Source organism: Arachis duranensis, chromosome 3 (genome assembly GCF_000817695.3).
Source record: "Arachis duranensis cultivar V14167 chromosome 3, aradu.V14167.gnm2.J7QH, whole genome shotgun sequence".
Classification (NCBI taxonomy): Eukaryota; Viridiplantae; Streptophyta; class Magnoliopsida; order Fabales; family Fabaceae; genus Arachis; species Arachis duranensis.
In genome coordinates, this window is record NC_029774.3 from 123,892,775 (window position 1) to 123,911,901 (window position 19,127).

A 19,127-nucleotide genomic window follows, 5' to 3' on the forward strand; every position below is an offset into this window, starting at 1 on the left:
TTCATTTATAAATTTTAATTAATTAATAATTTTGTTATTTATTTTAATTATTTATTTGATATTATAATTTATCTCATAAAACTTGTCTTATATACTACATTTTTTTTCATCTATAGCATCATAATTTTAAAAATTAACTATATTATAACATACCATTTAATTAGGATATATATAAATATATATTAAGAATAGAATTAATATTTTTTAAAGTGTTATTTTAAATTAATTTGTCAAAAGATACTTCAAAAGAAAAAAGAGATATTAAAAACTAAATTTTTTTTAAAGACTTTATTAGAAATATTTATTTTAGGTTATTGGTTGAATGTAATTTTAGATTTTTATAGTTAAAACTAAATTTAAAAATAAATTTAAGTAAGTAGTCATAAATCAAGGAGTAGAATAGTGTTACATTATCGTCAGATTCGTAATTAGAGTTGTTGCTTCTAATGTTTAATTCATAAAGTTAGGGTGTAATCATATTGGCTTGGGTTGTGTTTGGAAGAAATTGAAAACTGACCTGGTTAAATTTGATCATTTTGAAATAAATCAGATAAATATATTTTTGTGACTAAATCTGGACCGATTATATCAGTTTGCATTGATTTGAATATCAAATTAGAATTAGATTTCTAAAAATCAAAAAAAGAAAAGAAAAAATTTGTAACGAAGAAAAATAAGAATAAACCAATCTTATTACATCCTAACTTCATCGATTAAATATTAGAAACAACAACTCTAGTTACGAATCTGACGATAATGTAACACTATTCTGCTCCTTGATTTATGACTACTTACTTAAAATTATTTTTGAATTTAGTTTTAACTATAAAAATTTAAAATTACATTCAACTAATAACCTAAAATAAACATCTCTAATAAAATTTAAAAATCAATTATGCAGTATCTCAATGTATCTAAATTTGTTTTTAATATCTCTTTTTCTTTTGAAGTATCTTTTAACAAATTAATTTGAAATAATACTTTAAAAAATATTAATTTTCTTCCTTATATATATCCTAATTAAATGGTATGTTATAATATAGTTAATTTTTAAAATTATGATGCTTTAAATGAAAAAAAAAGTAATATATAAGACAAATTTTATGAGATAAATAAATAATTAAAATAAATAAAAATAAAAATTATTAATTAATTAAAATTTATAAACGAATTTAATTATTTTAATAATTTATATACCAATAGAACATGTTAAATTTTTAATAGTAAGTCATAAAAAAATTAATAATAATTATAATTGCTATTTTATTAAAAATACATTTTAGAGGTTATAATTAATGTGTTTGTAGTTTTACAAAAAAATATATATTAATTGCTTAATGATCTTATTAATGTACATTAAAAATTACATTAATAAAATATTCCCTCAAATATTGCACCAACGAATATTATAGTAGTAATAATATAAAGGAGTTTCAAAGAGAGTGCGAGTGAATGAAAACACTAGGGTGTGTCCGGATCCATTTTTGTGGGCAAACACTTTCAAAATTTTCCCACGCTTTGTTTCAATCATAGCTACATACAAACCCATTTTTTTTTTCTCACCAGTCAAACAGGACATGTTCATCAAATTGAACAGAACTGAGGTATGCATACATACACCCTTCATCCCTTTTGTTACGTGTGAAGGAAGGAAGTTTATTGGAACATTAATTTACCTGTTTTCTGACGTTTGAGTTCAATCCTGGATAATGGGGGATTTTAGAATTTCTTTAATTCAAGTTGTTTGTTTCTCTGTCCCTGACTTTTCCTAGGTGATGTTCTTATGTTTGTGATGTGAGAAGCAAACTTCGCGGCTTTGGTGATCAGGTGAGACCCCTTCACTCCCTTGCTATTTTCAAATACTCTTACTATTGATTCTTGCATAACATTGTAGCCATTTAACGAGTGCTGACTTGTAAAACTTGAATGCTGGATAATTTCAGATAAGTGGAGAATGCTGGGTTATTAAAACTTGAATTCTTTTCATTGTGAACGAAACCTCTGGTTTAGTATCTCTTAAATTGTGTACTAGTTTATAACTTTAAAAACTCCAGGTACCAAAATTGATTCTGCATATCAAGTTAAAAATATTTCCATAGAATGTACCAAATTGAGTGTGTCATCATGTAGGCCTTAGGATATTGATTTTGCCATCATGGAGACTGAAAATGAACTAGAGCCCAAAGAAGGATTGACAATAATGCTTCCTCCACCACCTGGAACTTTCCAAGACCGTGAAGACCTCATTAAACATGTGCGTGACTTTGGTGCCAATGAAGGATATGTTGTGACCATCAAGAAGCCCAAAGCTGGAATATATGATGATTTCCTTATGCCAACTGATGTTTATCTATTTCTTCCTGTTAAATTGTTTTTCTTTGTTGGGTGAAAAAGGAAATTTTCGTTATTGATATAGAGTATAAACGATGCTATATGTATTTGCCTTTGTTCTTTTTAAATGTATTCCACATTTTTTGAGTCTATAATTTCTATGTTGTCATATTGATTGTCAATCTTCATCATAGCTATTCTTAATTACATCTTGTAGATAAAACCTTCAAGTCATGGAGGCCAAATAGATCTATGTCTGTTGAGGGGAACAACAGTTCATGTGATGGTTCATTAAACCAAAACTACCACCTGGTATGGTTGAAAGTCCATGGACAATACTTCTACTCCTGTTGTGTATGATTTGTACTAAATGTGTAGATTCTCAAGGTTGTGTAATTGCTGATGTTATAAATCCTGTAAGGCTGTAAGCTGATATGTTCTTCGAAGATACTAGTTTGGATTTTGACATTTTTAAACTTGTCAAGTTTTCTAAACTTTTTTAAGGTATGGTTTTTTATTGAACATAATTTTGAGAAATTTATCTTTTCTCAGGCAACACAAGAAGTTGTATCTCAAGTTCCTTTGACCACATATGAAGAGTTTAAAGCAGCAGTTGTTGCAGCCAAGCAAGCATTTCCTTCATGGAAAAACACTGCTATTACCACTCGTCAACGTATTATGTTTAAACTTCAGGATCTTATTCGCAGAGATATTGTATGTATGTTGATACTCAAACTGATATAGTATTGATCAAACTTTGCTTTTGATAACAGGAATAATATTCTTATTTCAGGATAAGCTTGCCATGAACATCACCATAGAACAAGGAAAAACATTAAAGGGTGCCAGAGGAGATGTGCTTCATGGTTTAGGTTAGTCTTTATTTTATTTCCATATTTGTATAGTAAAAATTTGTGCTTCTAACAAAATTTCTGGTTCAGTTTCTTTTATAGTTATTTCAAAGTGAGCTTCCTGTCTTTTTCGCAGAGATGGTAGAGCATGCTTGTGGGATGGCAAATCTGCAAAAGGGAGAAATTGTTCCTAAAGCTTGTAATGGAATTGATACATACTGCATCAGAGATCCCCTTGGAGTTTGTGCTGGAATATGCCCGATTAACTTTCCTGCAATGACACCCTTGTGGGTATGTCCAACATTTATTATCTTTAGTTGTTGTCCAAAAGCATTCTGCTCCTTGATTTTTGTCCCCCCTAAATTATTAAGCAGGTTCCCAATTGGATATATTTTTGCTGATAATGTTTCATAAAGTACTAAACTGAATCTATTTGTAATAGTGTTAGGTTTCTGACTCTTGAATTTTCTTCCTTTTTTTCTTTTTTTCCTTACAAATGCATTTTTTATGTTCACACTGAATCTTGTGCTTGCATAGCTTTTGCATGCATCAGGTGAAGGTTCCTACTTTCTACTAAACCATTTATTTAATATTTTCAGATGTTCCCTATCGCGATAACATGCGGCAACACTTTTATTCTTAAGCCATGTGAAAATAATCCAGGTTATTATTTGTTTTAGTATATATGTGAACCTACGATCTGAGATTGTGTCAGGCACATTTTGGCAATTCTTCCCTTAACAGTAAATATCTAATTCACAAGTTTGTGTCAGTAGTTTAACTGTATATGTAATTTAAATAGTGTTGTGTTCGCGATAATTTTTCAGGAGCTTCAATGATACTTGCAGCATTAGCAATGGAAGCTGGTTTGCCCGATGGTGTTTTAAACGTGTATGTTATACTATGCAAGAAGTAATATTTCTATTTTTTTCATCATTATTGTGGTTACAATTCTAGCCTGTTGTAACAAATTTAGGCCTGTGACATGAATTTGGGATTTGGTTTTGCTATCATTAGATATGTCTTGCAATTCAATAAGTTATTATTATTTTCTTATATAGGCAAAATATTGGCCAGGAATCTCTAAGGATATCAGTATCCTTAACTCTTTTTAACAAAAGAAAAAAAAAAACTAGTGTCATGCAAGTGAGGTAACCAAACATTGATATGCATTACTTTTGGCTTCTATTTGATCAGGAGATTGTTAATTACATATGCGATGATGAGGATATAAAAGCTGTGTCATTCAATGGTTCAATTACAGTAAGTTTAGTGCTTCATACCTCTGAATTCTGTGACATAATTTTTCACTCCAGGCTGCAACCTGAGAGCTATTACAGGTTCATTTAAGGCTACATGAAATCTAGGATTTTATATTCTGAGTTGTAATAAAATTGTGTCCTATAACAACAATTTACTTCCCACACCTTTACCTCACCAAACAGAAGCAAGGATGCCTTGACCATAAGGTAAAGTGAGGAAGCATTTTTTAGTTGTTCACACTATAAGCTGTTATTGATGTGCTACTTCATAAAACTTTGTAATACTAGTTCTTATGTCACACTAAATGCATTTTTGTGCCTATTGAGTTGGAAATATCATATACGCATATACTGGCTGGCTAATTAGATATTATCTATATTAGTCAAATGCAGGTGGCATAAATCATGTAGTTGTTATGCCAGATGCTAGCATGGATGCTACTTTAGATGGCCTTGTTTCTGCTGGTTTCCGTGCAGCAGGAGAGAGGTCCATGGCTTTAAACACAGCTATCTTTGTGGGAGGTTCAATGCGATGTTATTCCCTTTATTTGGACTTCTTTACCTTTTTTTATTCTTTTTCATTGTGTTATTCCCGAGAATTACATTTTTTTCTTTCTGTGATCAGTATTTTGGGTGCTGTAGAGTTGAACCTGTATCTACCATTTAATAATGCTTTGTTAATTAGTGGAATCTATAATGAAGGGTTCTTCAGATGTCAAGTTTGTTTTCAACCTAAATTGTTGTTTTAAGATGTGAATCAGAGAAGTGTTAAAAATTACTACAAAATGCATTCTTGGAAGAAGCTTTTTATTACTTCTGCCAATTATTGATTATAATTGAGTCCTCCTACCATGTGGCACTTAACTGTGCAGTGACCTTGTTATTTAACAGCAGTATCAAGGACTTTATAAGGTGCTCTGGATGATCAAAAAACTTGTTTTATGTTACACTGTTCATTTTTTTAACTATTTCCAGGGAAGATGAATTGGTGCAGCGTGCCAAAGCACTTAGAGTGAATGTAGGAACAGATCCTGATGCAGACCTAGGTCCAGTTATTAGCAGAGAGGTGCAAACATTATTCCCAATTATCTCAAGGTGTTGTATAGTTTTTATCATATCATGTGTAGAGGGTATTTGTTAGACGCCGCATCTTGACAAATCATGTTTAAGCTGGAAAATAATTTGTCAACTTTTTGCTGTTTGAGTTCTTGATCCACTTTTTCAACTAACAGGCAAAAGATAGGATATGTGGACTAGTTCAGAATGCTGTTGAAAATGGTGCAAGACTCCTACTTGATGGGAGGCACATTGTGGTACTACCTTTTTTGTGACCAATTTCACTGATGTTCATTACTTACAATAAGTTTTTGCTCTGTTATTTTTCTCAAGGTATTAAACTTTTCCTTTGGAAGAAATGAAGTTCAGACCTTACCTGATAGGTGCCCGGATATGAGAATGGAAATTTTGTTGGCCCTACTAACTTGTGTGATGTCACAACCAACATGGAGTGTTACAAGGTATATCTGATTTCATGTTTCAACTATTCTCAATGGAAGAAGAATGCACGAAAAGATAGCCATATTTATCATCGATGGTTCTGATAGGAGTGATAGCAAGTGACCTCTACCTTCGTTTTGCAGGAAGAAATTTTTGGACCAGTTCTTCTTGGCATGCAGGTTTCCCTTGCTTACTACATATATTTGCTATTAACTTCTTCTGCATTGTTGGAATTAAACAACAATTTTCTTGCTGAACAATAGGCCGACAACCTAGATGAAGCTATATCAATAATAAATAAAAACAGGTACTCTTCTGTTCCTAGTTGCAGGTCGTGTGTGAACGTATTAATATTTATCTCAGGTCCCTTGAACATCAAATTGAAAATAGAAATTCTGTTCGAGTCCTGTTTCTTTCTACATCATGTTGAAACTCAGACAAGGAGGAGTTTCCTTCAATAACTTGCAATATTTTTGGAAATATAATGTGACATTTAAAGTTCATTTTTACAGATATGGAAATGGAGCTTCTGTCTTCACCAACTCTGGTATGGTTGCTAGGAAGTTCCAACATGAGGTTGATGCTGTACTGGTAAGCAATGTGTTCTGTGATATATATGAATATCTAGAAATTTCTAGATGAATCATGCTTTCTGTTCTTCATCTATCTTGTTCTTTAATTTATTCACTTCTATCCAATCAACGTTTTTATGTTTCCCAACTTTCCAGGCTTGTGTAGAGGCTGCTAGTTTATCCTCTAATTAGTGTTCTGTCTCGCAGGTTGGGATCAACGTGCCTGTACCTATTCCGTTACCATTTTCCTCTAATGAGTCAAAAGCATCTTTTGCCGGCAATTTCAATTTTGTGGTATAGTTTGTGTCCTTTCTTCCCCCTTTTACGTTTTTTCACAAGGTTGCTAATGGTATGTTAATGTTACTTGTCACTTTATTTAGTTGCAGGAAGAACAGGAGTACAATTTTATACCCAAATAAAAAAAGTGGCAAAAAGATGGAAGGAATTCCCAAGTCTAGGAACATTACCTGCTGCATGTCCATCTGAGAGAGATTCATCTATGCAATTGGCACCTCAATCATTGCCCTTAGAGTTACAGAGTAATTCACCAACCTATGAAGTGCAACTAGCTATTGCTGATGCAGATATACAGAACACAGCTATCTCATCTGCGACAGCACCAGCTGATGAGGATATCAGAAGCCAACATGTTTCCCTGGTATTATCGCCCTCGTCCCAGGCATCAGAGAGGATTGGTGTTTCTAAACCATCTTGGTGGAATGAGAATTCGCCTGCAACATCTCAGAAAAGTGAGACTATTCCCCAAACTTCCGAGCAGAGTTATGTCACTTCATCTCAGATGAATGTAAACTTATATACAGCATCCCAAGGGGCTGACACTGCTACTGCCCCAGCTCTGAAATCAGATGGAATATACATGTCTATGACCCATGAAGTTGATGACTTAGCTCAAATATCACCTAGGATAGATGCTGATGTGAGTAAAAGCATTGGTGAAACATTTGAAAAAAGTGACACCATGTTAACTTCTGAGAGAATATACATGCCTGCAACAACATCTCACACGACTGATATAGTGATATAGGCTTAAGTCCAGTTTCAGAGAAGGTATATGTGCCTTCTTCTTCAGCATCTCAGAGACATGAAAGAATGGATCAAGCTTCTGAGAGGGCCTTAATGCCCCCAATGGTACAGAATATGGCAAGAAGTTCAGAGAGGCTACATGTTCCTACAAATTCTTTGCAAAGGATGTATAATCAAAACCCAATAATTTCAATGGATGAATTTCCCAGCAAAAGGATATAAGACATTGAAATGTCTCTTGTTACTAAGTACTAATTACTCCCATCTAATCAAGCACCAAAATTAGATGAAAGCTTCTTGAGTGAAACGATTAACCAAGTCCAGAGGCTAGATTTTTAATGGATATATAATGTAAAGATAACTTCTAGAAATAAAAGGGATGCTAGTATTCATAGTTGGCAATATGTGGATTTGTGCAGAAAATCATTTTGCAATTCGCTTTTGAATCTAGGTTAAGAAATGCAAAAATGAGAGCATTGTTGTTTAAAAATGGGAAAAATAGATTAAATAAAGATTGATTATTTAATCTTATTCCTCCTTCTAAAACGTTTATAAATATGATGTTTTTATCATATTAAGTGATATTATATACGGCATTTTTTTTTTAAAAAATTTACAATGGTATTTAACAATATTGATATAAGGTATATGTTTTACAAAGTTAGGGAGGGTTGTGTTTTGCATAATATCAGTACCTCAATGAAGATGAATATACTTTTTTTATTAAAACATTAAGATGTTAATATGATATAACAGTTGAATCAGTTGTAATTTTTTCTTTAGAAATAAAATATCTTTAGAATAATAAAACCAAAAACCTAATACCGGAAGACAAAAAAGAAAGAAGGATTAAAAATTATTTTAAACTAAAATTACTTATATTTATATAAAAAGTTATAGGCATAAAATTGTGGGAAATTGCCAGTTTAATCCCCAATCAAGATTTTATTGTGCAAATAATTATTAAGACAAAACAAAAGACAATATAGTAAGCTGATAAAGCAAAGTAACATAGCAAAGGCGAAAGGTAGAAGAAGGAGGAAGGAACCGAAATGCAATGCAGCGCGAACGTTGTTCACTGTGCTTGTTCCACTTTCTCTCCTCAAACTCTCTCAACAAAAACATTCTCTTTTCAGTTTCACCCAACTTTCAAACTTACTTCACAACAACAGCAGCAGCAGCAGCACAAAATCACTTGCCCACAGCCACCAGAACAACGAAGAACCTGTTCTGACGGTTATGGAAATTCGAAGAAGGTGATAACGAGTGTTTCGAACCCTTTCGTGAAGCATTGCCTCAAGCTCCGCAACAGCTCTTCTTATCGCCGCTCTCATGGCTCCGTTCTTGTTGTGGGCTCCACACCCATTAGGTTACACTCTCCTCAACTCTTAAACTGTTTTCGCACTGACCCTTTTCTGATTTTTCTTCAAATTTGCATTTTTATTAGGAAAAGATGTTACCTTCTCGTAAAAATATTTGTTTTTTGAGCTGTATGGCCTTCCAATTTCCAATCTTTGTTTTTGTTTATTTAATAATCAAAGTTTGTAGCTTTGATTATTTTCTATATCTTCGTGTAATTAATCTTTCGATAATCTTCCTTTTCCCTGTCTTTGATCTTTTTATCAATGTCTTTCTCGTATGTTTACTAGTTATTCAATTTAGCTTTTACAATGATTGGTAAGCTTCAAGCTAGGTGTCCTTGATAAGCTTAAATAGTTTCACTTGAAAGTGATTATCAACTATCAAGTCTATGTGAGTTAACCCCTTCATTATAACTTTTTTGTATCGAGTTACATTTTAATACTTTGGTCATTTTTAGCACAATGCTATAGAGGCTAGAGCAATGGATATGTTCTTCGTCCTTGTGAATCTAATTGACTTTGTTAAAAGGATAGGCATTGTACTTGAGTTATGATTCATACAAAGCAGTGTTTATCCACTGAGAAAGGGAAGTGTTTTTTTATAGTACCTGGCCTTGGATAGAAGTTAGTTAGTAAGAATAATATTAAAGAGTGTGTTAGAGATTTATACTGGTTCAGTTGAGAAATTACTATTGGTCATTGGAGAGGTAGGAGAGCAACATTTGCAGGAATCTTCTTTATTGTATATAACTATTTACTCCAACCAGTTTTAAACCATAAATGATATTCATGATTAAATTTATGGGAGAAAACTTTATGTATGCCATAACTTCTCTATTTACAGAGAAATATACAGGTTTCAAGACTCATTCCAAGATGAAAATATAACAATGGAATATTTGATTCTTCTTGATAAAGCTGAAATTTCCAGTGGGTTGGATAAATCCGCAGCTTCTATTGTGCATGCAAGCCCAACGGTGATGAAAAAAATTTCAGGGCTGCAATCGACTGACTCTACTGATGCAATTGCCATAATGAAGATTCCTGCTAGATTTTTCTATCTAGATGATCATCAAAAGAAAGAAGACTGCAAGAAGTGGTTTCTTTCTACACATCGGATTTTAGTTCTTGATGGGATTCAGGTGACACTTTTGGTCTATATTCTCCATCTTATATTGGTTGTTGAAATATCCATGGACATCAGTTGCAAAAAGGGACTTGATTAATTTTCTGGCCTTTCAATATCTATGTGCAACTCTCTGTGCTAGAATTGATATTGGACACTGAACACCTTAGAAGTCATGCAGGTTTCAAAAAATTTCATTTGCCATTACTGACTTATTTAAAATTGTTCACTGCAGGACCCTGGTAACCTCGGCACATTACTCCGATCAGCTGTTGCCTTTAGATGGGTAAGTAATTATTCTGTAGGTCCATGGGGCACTATTCTTCTTTATAATTACGCCATTCTTCTGAGCCTGTTGTTATATATAGCATCTGACTCATATGATATGCTTCTACTAGCTTCGGAGTATGGGAACATATCTTCTGGTCTAAAATAATATCCTAAGATACACAAATGGCATAAGATATTTTTTTAGAATTGACTGATTTTAATTGGTTGTTCGTGGACTGCATTGGTTCTTTGTAGCTTCACTTCTCAAACAGTTAAATCCCGATTTATAAGAACAAGTGGATTAAGCTCATGACTTGTGAGTTATACTGCTAAGCTACGGAAGAGGATAATTGAGTGGAGATTTTGTTTTGCTTCTTATTCAATCTCAAATAGGTGATTTGTCTATGTGCTGCATTAATAGTGTAAGGGAATAAGTTCACAGCTCCATATTCTTCCTAAATGTGAACTTCCTCTATGAAGTTGGACTAGTGATTTGTACTTATTCCTCCTAATTGTTGTTCTATAACATAACTGTCTAACAGATTGTTTGCTTCTATTATCCTTTGCCTTGAGAACTTCGTATCTGCATAAGTTATTGTTGAAACTCTTGTTTGAAAGTGCAAACTAAATGGCCAACGTCCAACAGGATGGAGTTTTTCTTCTTCCAGGCAGCTGCGATCCATTCAACGAGAAAGCTCTCCGAGCTAGCCGAGGTGCATCCTTTCAGCTCCCCATTATTTCCGGTAGTTGGAGTCATCTGGATATTCTCATAGAAGAATTTCAAATGAAGTTGCTTGCTGGGCATCCTGAGCATGAAGGGTTAGTCAAGCCAGTTTCTTTGCTTTCTCCAGGCTTTTGTTATTCCTTATTAGATACGCCATTGTGCCTGGTTTTAGGCAGCGAAGGAAGTGGCCTTTCGGAAAAATCCCTGCAGGCATGTGAGCTTGTAAGCATTGCAATGGCTGGAGAATATGAGTCGCTTAATGTTTCTGTTGCTGGTGGAATTTTCTTGTATATGCTTCAGCCAAATAATACATGATCTTTCTAATTCTATACTATACAGAGTCTCATTTAAGTTTAGGAAATACCTTAAATGCATTAAGTTAAACTTAGTGCATGTTGTACCAAGGTAATCCAACAGTGTAGATCTAATAAAAATTATCAATATTGAACTATGCCCTCTCCAACTTGTTTTTTTCTTGTAAAGCTGATATTTCTGCTTACTTTCTAAATCTATGTATGTTAAGGCAAGTCAAATAACAGAGGAGGATATAAAGAATCTGCTCACATTAGTGAAATAAATTTGGCATTTTGTATTGTCATGGGGCAAAAGATGTGCACTATTTTCTTGTTTATTTGATTTTGAAAGGAAAAGCAACATGTAAGGTCAAAATAGAAATCAAGAGGGCTTGTCTGGTTCATGGAATATTGAGTGTGGATTTGGTGGAACTCACTAGGAAATTGTGTAATGTTACCACACTTAACAAATACCGATATTATAACTTGAATCTTGTCCTGTACATGATGTTTTAGCAGAGTTCATTTGCTAAATAGACCTAATTGGAATGATAATAAGATGCAAGATTAAGAATACCTCCTAATCTTGTTTTGGTTAAAGAGCCACTTCTATTTATAGTCAACATAAGGGATTAAGGGATACAATTGTCATTTACTATTTTTTAGTAATTAGGGCTGAAGTGTGACGTTTTGATTGATTTCAATATTTGGTTTATGAGCTTATAAGAACCAGTATGGTTCATGTTATTAGAGGTTTTTGTTCTTACGTATGACTGTGTCTAACACTATAAGAGCAACTCTAATGTTTGGTTTCAATTTAATTTTATTTTGGATTTCATAAAATATCATATTATTATTTGTAAAATCACATCTTTAAAATGAAACTTACTTCACTTCATCAATCATCTCTAATGCAAAGTAAAATTTTAAGGAGGATACTCCTATAAAAACACGTAAAACGTCTTTTGTAAAAACACTTATATATAACATACATTATTATTAGACATATTAATGAATCGGTTATTTTTAAATTTTTTTACGAATTAGAACAAAACCGATTTTTTTTATAACAACAACAATAAATCTAATTATTATCTGATTTGGTCGAACCGACTAATTTACATAACCCATTGAATTATGATTTTTTTTTTAAAAATTAGAGATATAGTTATCTTTTTATCAAAAAATTTACATGATTCGGTTTAGATCGTGTAAATCGATCGGATCAAATCGGGTCTAATAATTATAGTGCGGACAATTGGATTTATTATTATTGCTATAATAAACCGATTTTGTTCTGGTTTATTAAAAAATAAATTATTAACCAGTTTAATAAAGATGTCCAATAATATCATGACACATATAAACGTCTTAACAAAAAAAACAGACATTTTTAGTGTGTTTATCGAAGTGGTCTCCAAATTTTAAAGCCTTTTACTTTACGTACATGTTATATTTAAAACTCCAGCAACATTTTCATTGGAATTACTCTAACGTAGAACAAAGTTGTAATCTTGGTTTAGTAGTGTCTTTATAAGCAAATTAACCTCTCTCTGCTTTTAGCCTCTCTTGTATTATCAGTGAGTGCTAATTAACCATGAACCATGCATGAGCATGATTGCTTGGATTTGTTGGGGAATGAATCTTCCCATTTTAAAATTTCACATAATCTTATTATATGCTGATTTTCATCATTGAAAAAAAAAGGTGGAACCAATTATTAGAAACCAACAAAACATGTAATCAATTGTAAAAATTAAGAACTAATGATAATATAATTTATTAGTAATTGTAATAACTTCTTACTATTATTAGCCTTTGTTTTTGCACAAAATGAGCAATTATTGGATCAGATATAACCAAATCAGCAATTGTGTAGGATAATATAATTTATTTAATTGAAGGTTGACCTGTGACCTCTAATTACTCTTGTTTTGTTCCTTTATAATTTTCAAGTAGCAGATTTGAAATTCTAAATTAAAGGGAATGAGCGTAAAACTAAGAACAATGAAACCTCATTAGCCTTTCCGTTGAATAGCAGAAGATACAAGACGGTCAAAGCTAAGCAATGAGGTTGACGCCTACATAATAAGTAACAAGTGCATATAATACATGTGGTGTACACAATTTGATACTGAAGTCTAAGGTCAAATAATGAAATAAATATAATACAAATTAAACGGTATAAGTTGAACGTTACTATAAGATAGTATACTCCTTATTTTGACAAAATCCACTTTTCTATGGTCAAAACAGAAAATTATTATGTTAACTATTGTTCAATGTCATAGTTCAAAAAGCCAGGCGTGTCCCCGTAAAAAACCGTTTCGTTTGTTCTTGACTTTGAATGCCCAAGTTTGAGTCGGCATGTGCAGTTAACTATAGTTTAGTTTCATTGTTGAAAAAAAAATTTACATTAAATTAGTTCTGAAAAATAGTCATTGACATGTAATATTTTATTATATTTGATATCACATGCATGCAGCCATGAATATTTTAAGTATTGAAATGATGATTTACATTCAGGCCCTCAGGGTAAACACTAAATAATATATTAAACATTCAAATATTTATACTTTGTGTATATTAGAGCATTAGATATTCAAATAACTAACGTTGTTCAAAATTTTTAAAAGATATATTAATATAATACACATCTTTCAACCATGATTAAGTTATTAGCCACATTTTTTTTAATTATTTTTGACCGAAGAGGTTGCATATACTTTTCTGCATGATAAACCCAGATTTGATGTACCCAGCCGTCTATGCATTTAATAAGTAAGTGATAAGATCATAAGAAGTCTCCGTGATGATGAGAGGTTCATCAATAATCACCTCCATTATTAAGTTAGCATGCTTTATTTTAAGTTTTAAATGAATTAAAGTAGTTATACATAGATTCTAAAAAATCAAACACAATACAGTAGTACAATTTAACAGTAATCTATAGTCCCAACTGAAGATTGCAATATGGGTACCGCTCATGTAAAGATGACAAAAATAATTTTTTCTAAAGTTGTTTATTTGGTTTTAGATTAAAAATAGAACAATTAGCAATACAAATTAATAAATTAAAATATAGATCTTCAAAAATAAAAAAATATTAAAAGAATTATAAAAATTATAAATAAAAACTCAATTTATTAGTATCCGCTATCTAGCTACAAGAAAATGAATTATAAGTCAACCGGGGACGTAAACTCCCTAATGTTAGGAAATTAATCTTTTCAGTTATTTTATCAAGTGTAATTTTTTATTAAAAAATGATCAAAATTTATTATTTTTTATTATTATTTAGTCATAAGCTTAATTTTTTTAGTCTAATTTTTTTACTCTAGTAAATTAGCAACATATTTTATTTTATATTTTTTTAAAATTGATGATTAAGTGATAATAAAAAATAATAAATTTTGATAATTCTTTAACTTTTTCATATCATATATCTTTTAAGTGAGATAAAAAAAATATGTTAAAATATTAAAAAATAAAAAATCACATAAAAAATAGACCCATAAAAAATAGTTTTATTATTGACTAAAAAATATAATTTAATTTCATCTTTTCTAAGTATAAAAAGGTTTACATGGATAACTAATTATGTATTATTATACGTTAGTAAAAAATAATAAAATTTTAAGTTTTTTACTTAAAATATTATTTAAAAATATGAATTTGATTAAATAATTTTATAAAATTTCTTCTGATGTCAGTCAATTAAAATTAAATTTTTTTAAAAAATATTTTAAAAATTATATTTTTAAAAGATATAAAATTTATAATACACCAAATAACTTCTTAAATAGTTTTAAGAGTTCGATCCATATAATTTAACTAAAAACCAATACAAAATTATGCCCCTTTTTTTTCACTAATAAAAATATTAATGGGAGGAAAAATGCAAATAGAATACATTGTTCTGTTCGAGACTCAAATATTAGATATACAAAAGATATAACTATAAATTATTAACTTATTAACTACTACTTTTTTAACGATTTAGAGATTACTTTTTTGAATACTCATGTTCTCATGTTTATTACAAGTTTAGCATGAATTCTAGACGTGTTCCTTCTTGTTGTCTATATATATGTCTCCACCGAAATATTTTCCTACTCTAACATCCTGAAGACACCAAATTAAAGATCAATCACCTGCAAACCACTTCCATGTATGTATGTCAAAATAAGAGTGGGTATGAGAGATGCTAGGATACTATATCGCTTATTTCATATTTGAGGAGTCTAGTGTACCTGCTGGTAGCATGGGATCGTAATTCAAATATTTGATTTAGACAGATTTTGACTAGTATAACCATTATCCAAAAATCATTGACTATCTAACTTTTAGAAATAGAAAAATAATGCTTCTACCATTTTATTATAGATATTTTTGTATTTTTTGTGTGAAGATTCACGTGGAGATATTATGAAGTTAATCGATGAAAATTATTAAATAATTTGATATGTTTAACTAAATTATTATCTAACAATTTTTAATTATAAATTTCAAATAAAAATAACTAATAGAGTTTTTATCATATTTTTTTTGGTATATATAAACAAAAAAATATTTTTTCATTTTTTATTAATAATTTTTAATACAAAAAATAAAACGTACATTATTTAGATATACAAAAAATATTACATATAATAATCCTCTTAAAAAATACACCATGTGTCGGATCGATCTAAAATAAGCTAAGATTGGGCCTTGGATTAGATTGACCGGCAAGGGCACAATGTGTACAATGTATATTATCATTTTAAGAAATGTATACAATGTACATTATTAAATAGGTCGTGTAATCATCATTTTCAAGTGGAAATTAGTGAGATCATAACTGGAATTAATTGAAACGTCAATTATTATAGTCAATTTTAATTTTCTTTTGACTTAAAAAAGATTATTTAAATCCTTAAATTTGATTGGTTGATAACGTAAAATAGATTTAAACTTTAAGAATTTAATTTCTATACAATTAAAAGAGTTTTATAAAAACATTCAATCATGTATTAACATATCATAAAATAACTAATTTTTATATTTATTATTATTTAAAAAAGTATCTAATTAAATACATAAATTTAATCGAATAACCAAATAAATTTATATTGTAGTATATCAAAACTAAACTGATCATAGATCAAACTTATCGAGACAGAAATATTTAGTCCAAGTGGAATTCTCTAAATAGACGAGTGAGTAATTTTAATAGCTAGGCTGTTTATTCTGTAAATTGATCAAATCTTATAGGTGTGAATCTTTGAAATAATCAACAGAAGAGTAGCTAGGAAATATTCCAAAGATGTATGGAAATTATCATTATTCTTAAGATGTTAATTGGTATGTTTATGTGTTGAAATAAAAAATTGTATATCCTCAATCATCAGTCACATCTTGCGACGATAGAAGAGAGAGAGAGATTATTTTAACAAGAATTAGTTGGTCAATGTGTTACTATATTTTGCCATTTTATTTGACTCACGAAAACAAAACAAAACTTAAGAAACCAGCAATGTTGAAGACAAAATACTTTCAATGGAAAGAGCCAATCCATAATTGATTTGTGTTTTGGGTTGATTATTTCCTTGTCAATATATATTATAGATCGAAGAATGCGTACATGTGCATCCAAAAAATGTTTTCTTTTTTGACTAATATGAAATTGATCATTGTAGATTTGTAGTTTCAAACAAAAATGCTGTTTTTAATTCATCTTAGACGAGGACAATAATATAGTAGTTAAGTGGTTAGTTGATTATTGTTGACATTATTATTTTAAATACATAATGTGTTGCTTGAGCCAAAAAAAAAAAGTTGTTCTTATTGATTAGTATGCGACTATGAATACAGGTCTAACTCATCATTTAAGTGGAAATTTTTTCATCCACAATAATACTGGAACGGGACATAAGAAAATTCAGACACAAATATAAATCACTTTTGAATCATCCCCATAATTAATTCCTTATTAGTTTGTTTGTTTTAAAAGAGGACTCCTGCTTCTTTTACATTTGGATTATTTAATTTACGATTTTGTTAGGTACACATTGATTTTTATAAATAATGTAAACAATGAATTTTATAATTGACCCAATAAAATTAAAAAAAAAAACACTTCACTCCAATTACCTTCTAAACATTAATATTAGAATAACTATCCGCACACCTAGTGAATTGAACATTCAACCATTGTTAGCTGTGCATGAATAAATCGAATAAAAAGAAATAACCATCCAATTAAAAATAATGAATATAATCATCTGTATACCTATTGAATTGAACATCTAATATATCTATTATTCACATTATTTAATATTCTCATTCTCTCTTTATACCAAGAACAAGACAAGTACGGTTGATTATATATATAGTAGTAATAATTAACAATAGCATACTTTGTAAGCAAAAGATGTAACTAATAAAATGAACAAATTGAAGTATATCCTGGTGTTGTTAATAATAAGAACAGCACAAAGTCTGAAGAAGGACAACAGATTAATTAGTTTTGGAAGGAATCAATCAAATTATTAGAAAAAGGTTGGAGCTATGTTTGTTAAGCTTTAGAAAAAGACAAAAAAAAAAAAAGAAAAGAAAAGAGAGAGAGACACTTTTTTATAGAATCTGAGCATAGCGCCGGCTTGTTGATGCTTCTTGTAGGAGACAAACTGGAAGTTCCCCTCTCATGCATGCATAAGTCATCTCATTCTTATTAGTTAGTATATTTATCTATCTATTTTTTTTCTCTTTTTACTTAATTTTCCAGGTTATCGAGATTTTATATGTATAAGAGTGTTATCAAACTATACTTAGCTTCTTTTTAGATTCGGAGTATAATTTTTGTATGTTTTTTTTTAATTTATTTAATTTTAAAATTATTTTTTTATAATACAGATTGAATGATAATAATATATCATAAAATCGTTTATTTCAAAAATGTAAAATATTATATAACAGTATTTAAATAATTATATACCTGACAATAAAAATGTTATCATAAAAAAATGCTTGTACATACTATATCTATAATATTAATTAAAAACTTGGATTTTAAAAATCTCTTAAAAGAATCGAAGTGTTTGTTATTTTAAATTTCAGGAAGGATAAACTATTAAAATTGTATTCGATGACAAAAATAATTCTCACTTTTAAAAATGATAAAATATTTTTAAAATATTATAAAATACGAAAAAAATAACAAAAAATAGTACTTTTTATAAATAATAAATAACTTTTATATTTGACAAATCACTTATTTTAATATAATATTTTATAAAAATATTTTTAGATGAATATTTTAAAAAATTACATACAAAAAATCGAATAAACAAAATTACAAAACAAACTCTACTTAACTTTCAAATAACCAAATTTTACTTGAGGATAAAACTATGTTATTTTTTAATCATACTCTCGAAATCCACATCAAAATTTAATTTTTAAAACACTTTTTGAGAATATATATATTTGATGTTGGATTTTTTATTACTTTTTAAATATCTAAAAAAATATTATTAATAAAACAAAGGATATTTTTGTCAAAATTTTAAAAAATCGAGAGTAATTTTAGTAATTTAATCGTTCAGAATTTAAACTTACCTTTTCAATAAAAGAAAAGTTGACAATTGCTAATAAAATAATTTTTGTCATTAATTATTAAACAAATTTATTAACATAATTTTAAAGAAACTTTTAATTATGGAATCTTTCCTAAATTTTTAACTAAGTAAACAAGCTTATCTATCTACAGTAAAGGACAATGTTGGTCCTAATAATCCATCTCCTGTATCATA

The 19,127-nt window shown here is 29.7% G+C and overlaps 1 protein-coding gene, 1 long non-coding RNA gene and 1 pseudogene across 3 annotated transcripts; all 3 read left to right on the forward strand.

Annotated features, from left to right (window-relative positions):
• Positions 1-1,471: 1,471 nt before the first annotated feature.
• Positions 1,472-2,300, forward strand: LOC127739656 (uncharacterized). Its single transcript, XR_008006874.1, has 3 exons — positions 1,472-1,604; positions 1,773-1,827; positions 2,131-2,300. It is a non-coding gene; the product is annotated as an uncharacterized LOC127739656 (long non-coding RNA).
• A 404-nt stretch (positions 2,301-2,704) lies between these two features.
• On the forward strand, positions 2,705-7,951 carry LOC107480905 (methylmalonate-semialdehyde dehydrogenase [acylating], mitochondrial-like; annotated as a pseudogene).
• A 587-nt stretch (positions 7,952-8,538) lies between these two features.
• Positions 8,539-11,362, forward strand: LOC107480981 (uncharacterized). Of its 2 annotated transcripts, XM_016101179.3 has the most exons (5): positions 8,539-8,926; positions 9,763-10,060; positions 10,280-10,330; positions 10,961-11,133; positions 11,211-11,362. In XM_016101179.3, the coding sequence occupies exons 1-5, from the start codon at positions 8,610-8,612 to the stop codon at positions 11,254-11,256; spliced, it is 885 nt and encodes a 294-aa protein (XP_015956665.1). In that variant the 5' UTR covers positions 8,539-8,609; the 3' UTR covers positions 11,257-11,362. The 2 variants fall into 2 exon arrangements, with proteins under 2 accessions (XP_015956665.1, XP_015956664.1); XM_016101178.3 differs by having other exon boundaries at positions 10,961-11,362.
• The last annotated feature ends 7,765 nt before the right edge of the window (positions 11,363-19,127 follow it).